Genomic DNA, 6,100 nt, shown 5'->3' with positions numbered 1-6,100 from the left:
GACCTAAAATTACAAGTACTAAGTCATACTAATATTATATATATGTAAAAAAAAGGGTTCATTGTTGCAATGCTATGTACTAAATACCTAATTGTGAAAGATACCCATTCATAGTCACATTAGTACCGATTAAAGCATTTTAACCATTAATCCGAATATAACCCGGCCAGCCGCCCCCCAATGGTCCAAACTCGAGCGTTTCGCTAAATGGAACAAGAAGTTGGAAATCTGAAAGAGGAGGTGAAGAAAGAGCTTTTGGCCATCGTTGAGGCAACTAAGCAACTGGAGCTTGTTGATGCTAGATTGATATCGAACGTCTCGAGGTGGCATATCACTTGGGACAAATATTGAAGAAATTAATAAAAACCTGATCATAACACATATTTTTTTTTTTGGTACATAAGAGGGGCAAAAGCCCCGAACTAACTAGCTACGACACGAGATAAAGAAACACCTAAGACATCCTCACGAAGAATTGAGCGTAGATTATGAGGTGGAGCGGACAAGACGGTAACTGATGGAACTGAAGTGACGCCTTCGTTCGCTAGCCAATCAGCAGCACGGTTGGCTTCTCTATACGAGTGATCAATTTTCACGGGCCACCCACCAAGCTTGATTAACTCTTTGCATTGTTGGACTAAAGGGCGTAGACCATGACTTAGCAACTGATCTTTTTGAAAGAAATCCACACAGGTACTATTATCCTTGTGTACGAGGAGCTTCGTGATACGGAGGCTGCGAGCGTGTTCCAATCCGGCCAGAAGAGCTCTCATCTCCGCTCTCATAGAATTACATACACCACAAGAGAAAAAGTAAGCAGAAACAAAATTACCCGTGTCGTCGCGGATAATTCCTCCACAACCAGCAGGGCCCGGTTTACCTTTAGAAGCACTGTCAGTGTTGAGAAGAAACCAGCCGAAAGGAGGGGGATGCCATCTTACAAGAATTTCCTCATAAGCCGTACCATGAGACGAGCTAAACAGAGAGAAGGGATCAAAGGCATTTTTAGAGGTGTCGAATTGTTGATGGAGAAACCGGACGGGATCAGTCGGATTTTCATTTCCACGACCAAAGACGACATTGTTTCTCCATTTCCATATCCACCAACATACTATAGCAGATTTCATAGGCCAATCATTAGAGGCAATGGCAGAGGTATTTCGCACATTATCCGAAACCCACCTGGTAAACGAGCTATAAAAGAAAGAATCATACGCCAATGGCATTCCTAATTGCATCCATAATTCGGTGGAGAAGGGACAGGAGCGCAATAAGTGGTCCGTTGTTTCATCTCCAGTTAAACATCTAGGGCACAAAGGGTCGTCAGACAATCCACGACGAACTCGATTATAATTACACATGATACGGTTATGGGATGAAAGCCAAATGAACATACGGATGCGCTGTTGAACGGGGAGCTTACATATTAAATGCCAATCAACCGTAGCAGGTGCAGGTGGAGTTTCATCGGCACGCATAAACACGAGAGCGGACTTGATAGAAAATTTTCCAGAGGGGGTACCACCCCAGAACAGAGCATCCTCGATGTAAGGCTCGGTTGCTAGCGAATAAGCCTCAATTTTAAGTAATTCCTCTCTTGGAAGGTAATTGGAAAAAAGGTCCCATTTCCATCCCGACATAACATCCCACATATCGCTAACGGTTGCTCCTAAGATGGATTCCGGAATATTTAGGATAGCTTTATCAGCTAGACATCCTTCGTCGACCCAAGCATGGTCCCAAAAAAGAGTTGTACGACCATTACCTACTGCGACCATGGCACCTTTCTGTAGAATGTTTGCTTGAGATGTAATCCCGGCCCACACATTTGACATATTTGGACGGGGTTGGAACATATTGACGTCACATCTACCATTACAATACTTAGTACGAAGCACCCTAGCCCATAGACTAGACGGTTCTGTCAGAACCCGCCATCCCAATTTGGTTAGAAAGGCGGCATTGGATTGACGTGCTGATCTTATACCGAGCCCTCCTGCATTTTTCGGCCTCTGTATAGTTTCACATGAGATCATCAAATGGACTTTCCTCTTCTCTTCGTCTCCACCCTATAAGAACCTACGTGTTTTCCTGTCTAAAGAGTCACATACAGACCTCGGAATTTTCGCCGTTTGCATATAATAATTGGCTAGGGTAGAGAGCGTGGACTGGACTAGAGTGGCTCGGCCGGCAAGGGATATATGTTTGGTCTGCCATCCAGCTAAACGCTTATTAAATTTTTCTTCTAAATGGGCAAAAGTGGCACGGGTAACTCGCCCATTAATGGTCGGAACACCAAGATAAGTTACCAGGTCATCCGTAATATCAAAGCCCAACAAACTTGAAATATCCTCTTGATCATTCCCAGTAGTATTAGAAGAAAAGAAGATCTTTGATTTAGCTGTGCTTACCTTCTCGCCCGAGGCTTGACAGAAATGATCCAAAACTTCTTTAATAACCTGTGCTTGAGTAATATTTGCCTCCGCAAAAAGAACCATGTCGTCTGCAAAAAAGAGATTTGATATTAATGGTCCGTCTTTACAAATAGGGATCGGCTTCCAGTTCTTATCACGTACCTCGACATCTATAGCTTGTTGTAGTTTCTCGAGACACATAACAAACAAGTAAGAGGAGAGAGGATCTCCTTGTCGTACTCCTCTAGTGGGCTTGAATTTTTCAGATGGCTCGCCATTCCATAAAATTTGCATTGTAGCAGAAGTAACACACTCCATGACGGTATCGACCATTAGAGTCGGGAAGTGCATATCAAGCAAAGTATCACGAATAAAGTCCCATTTAAGCCTGTCATAAGCTTTTTCCAAATCAATCTTTATAGCCATGAGCCCTTTATTTCCTCGTTTTTTCTTCATAGTATGAATAGTCTCCTGGAACACTACTATATTATCAGAGATTTGCCTTCCGGGAACGAAGCCACTTTGGTTTTCAGAAATACGAAAGGGTAAGACTTTCTTAATTCTATTTGCAATGACTTTGCTAACAATTTTATAAACCACGTTGCATAGACTAATGGGTCTAAATTGGGAAATATACTCCGGCCCTGTAACTTTCGGAATAAGAACGATATGAGTATCATTAATCCCGGTTGGCAGTCCCTTACCTTCCAAAGCCTTCATAGCCATGGCGCAAACATCATTTCTCACCGTGTCCCAATGTTTTTGGTAAAAGAGTGCTTGAAATTCGTCGGGTACAAGGGCCTTAAGCGAACCCATTTGAAATATGACCTTCTCTATTTCAGCAGTGGAATAATAACGTGTAATCCAATCCCATTGCTCATTATTGAATTCTTGGAAAAGATCATAAGGAACATTAGAACTGGCATCATAAGGCGTATCATCCGTATATAGTTTTTTATAATACTCAACAACTAGTTGCTTTACTTTGTCCGGATCACTAATAACCCAAACATCCTGATCATTTTTTAGCGAGGTGATACGGTTCCTCCATCTCCGAACCAGTGTGCTAACATGGAAATAAGAGGTATTTCGATCCCCATCCTTAAGAAACTCGACTCTGGACTTTTGGTACCACAAAATTTCTTCTCGCTCCAAAATCTCATCCAATTCTTTCCGAAGATTTGCTTCAAGTTTAATTAAATTGCTTGTTCGACGGATTGATAAATGATGTTGACAGCCTTTAATGCGTGCAAGAAGCTGTCTTTTTAGTCGAAAAATGTTCCCAAATACATCCTCGTTCCATTTTTGAAGCTTTTCCGAGAAGTCCGAGAGCTGGTGAACAATATTATTTTTTTGAGGGGGTGAACAATATTATTTGAAGGCGACCAACTGTTCGAAACAAATTCACTAAATTTCTCGTGGGTAAGCCAGGCTGCTTGGAATCGGAACGGCTTCTGAACAGAGTTTAACGGAGCAAAGCCATTCGGAGATACTCCCTCCAATTCGCTATAATGTTCCCTCTTTCCCGAAACGGATTATTCAAGTAATGTTCCCTTTCCTTTTTTGGTAATTTTTACTTTTATTTTATTCATCCCTCTCTCCTATTACCAAACCCCACACAACTCTTTTTCTCTTATTTTATTACTTTCCTTAATGTTTTGGCCCCACAACTTCTTATTTAACTACTAACTATTCTTCCCTCTCTCCTATCAACAAACCCCGCATTTGTCCTTTATTCTTTTATATTGATTTTTCTTAAGTATTGTGCCATTCTCAAATGGGAACATTATGATGAATTGGAGGGAGTATTAATAAGGGACAATGGTCTGACTGAAACGCAGGCAAGTGCTTGACACTAGCATCAGAGAACATTACACTCCATTCACTGTTACAAAGTGCTCTATCAAGGCGGGCGCTTTGTCGAGTTTCCAGCGAATTACCTCTTGCCCATGTGTGACATGGGCCAGAAAACTCTAATTCAATTAGTTCGCAATTTTCGATCCAATTGTTGAAAAGGTCACAACGGCGTGCCATGTTAACATCGCCACCGTGACGTTCAGCTAATGTACGAGTCTCATTGAAATCTCCGGCTAATAGCCAAGGTTGGTTATTCTGCCGTGCATAATATTCGAGCTCCGACCATAATTCCTTTCTATTAGACGGATTCGGACTAGCGTAAACTGCTGTAAAGAACCATAGGTTCTCTCCTAGTCGTGTGACTTCAACTGTGAGGAATTGGTGGTGTTTAGTAACCAGAGACACATCTACCACATTCGTTCTCCAATACAACCAGATACCGCCACTAAAGCCAATAGTGTCAACCCGAAAGTGACCGTCATAACCTAAAACTTTTCGTAACTTCTCCCTCCATAGAGGTATGAGGATTTTCTGTTGAGGGGGGATCATCTCGAACTGCGGATGTTGGGGAAGGTTGCGTAGTTGTGGGAGAGGATTGTATTCGGATTATTCACAAAGTTGAATATCGATTTTTCGACAGCTGCATTCTGGACTTGCTTGCCGGAATTCACAGGGAACTTCTTTAGTGGTGGTTTTCTAACCATCATCCACTCGCCATAATCTGCTTGCTCTTCTGGACGGAGCCCCGCTTCTAACGACTGATCATTCGAAACTGAATTAGACTCTCCTTGAGATTGAAACTGGTCATCCAGAAACATACCACTATCCTTAGGGTTATCAACACATTTCCATTTGGAGTGTATTTTGTGAAATGGGTTGATCAGTCCCCAAAAATGAAGTATAAACTCCCGATTTATAAGAGCTTTGTTTGTTTTGTTTTTTACGTTTAACACGCAACTGATGCCGTCTTTTTCTCTTTTTGGTTGACTAGCACATGCACGTATTCCACGGAACAAATTTTTGTGCAGTTATTGAATAATGACCAAGTCTTTCTCAAAAGGCAATCATTATCCCATAATTATCTATTCCTACACCCCGAGTCGCCCTAGGGTTTTATCTCTGTGAGCGCCTTTCTGTCCTTTTTTGTGGAATTTCGTCCCCTTAATCAGGGTCCTTCAATATTGTAATCAATCTTTCTAAAACTCATTGAATGGCAAATGATGATAACGGTGCTGAAAACGAGAAGAATGGTGTGGAGGCTTTTGATTGGGATACGGGAGGGGGGAAGAACTCTGATCTACCCTCATCCCATGTCCTTATTGGTCGGCTATGGGGATCAAAATCAGTGAATACCAAGGCAACAATAGAGACAATGTGCAAACTCTGGAGTTTAAAAGAGGAAGTGACAGGTAATATTATAGACTCAACTTCGAAGACCTTCATTTTTCACTTTAAAGACATTAAAGATAAAAGTAGGGTTTTGGAAGGACAACCATCGCATTTTGACTCGTTCATTTGGTGCCTCAATGACCCGAATGATAAAGGTAATATCTGGGACGTCCCGCTATCCCATGTTCCCATTTGGATTAGGGTTTATGACCTTCCCCTGGATGGACGGAAAAGTGAGGAAAATTGTAAGCGTATGGGGAATCAGGTGGGGGTGTTTATAAGCAGGGACTCGTCGGACTTTCCGGAACTTGATCGGGCCATTCGCATTAGAATTCTGCATGATGTGCGGGCGGAGTTAAAGAAACATGTTGCAATACGAATGGCTAGTGGAAAAGTTGTTAATTTTCCGGTAAAGTACGAAAGACTGCCGCTCTTTTGTT

The 6,100-nt window shown here is 42.0% G+C and overlaps 1 protein-coding gene across 1 annotated transcript; it reads right to left on the bottom strand.

Annotated features, from left to right (window-relative positions):
• Positions 1-422: 422 nt before the first annotated feature.
• On the bottom strand, positions 423-4,820 carry LOC141590668 (uncharacterized). The gene is made up of 3 exons (XM_074411238.1): positions 4,235-4,820; positions 2,112-3,652; positions 423-2,012 (listed from the first exon to the last, which is right to left on the bottom strand). The coding sequence occupies exons 1-3, from the start codon at positions 4,818-4,820 to the stop codon at positions 423-425; spliced, it is 3,717 nt and encodes a 1,238-aa protein (XP_074267339.1).
• Between the last annotated feature and the right edge of the window lie 1,280 nt (positions 4,821-6,100).

This window comes from Silene latifolia, chromosome 7 (genome assembly GCF_048544455.1).
Source record: "Silene latifolia isolate original U9 population chromosome 7, ASM4854445v1, whole genome shotgun sequence".
In the NCBI taxonomy this organism is placed as follows: Eukaryota; Viridiplantae; Streptophyta; class Magnoliopsida; order Caryophyllales; family Caryophyllaceae; genus Silene; species Silene latifolia.
This window is presented reverse-complemented; position numbering and strand designations above follow the sequence as displayed.

Bases quoted from the DNA above. Each gene is read 5' to 3' on its own strand.
- LOC141590668 (XM_074411238.1), bottom strand. From the start codon at position 4,820: ATGATCCCCCCTCAACAGAAAATCCTCATACCTCTATGGAGGGAGAAG. The intron at 3,653-4,234 runs GTCCCTTATTAA...CACGCATTAAAG, and splicing joins TGCGTTTCAGTCAGACCATT to GCTGTCAACATCATTTATCA. The intron at 2,013-2,111 runs GTATGTGACTCT...GAAACTATACAG, and splicing joins CGGCGAAAATTCCGAGGTCT to AGGCCGAAAAATGCAGGAGG.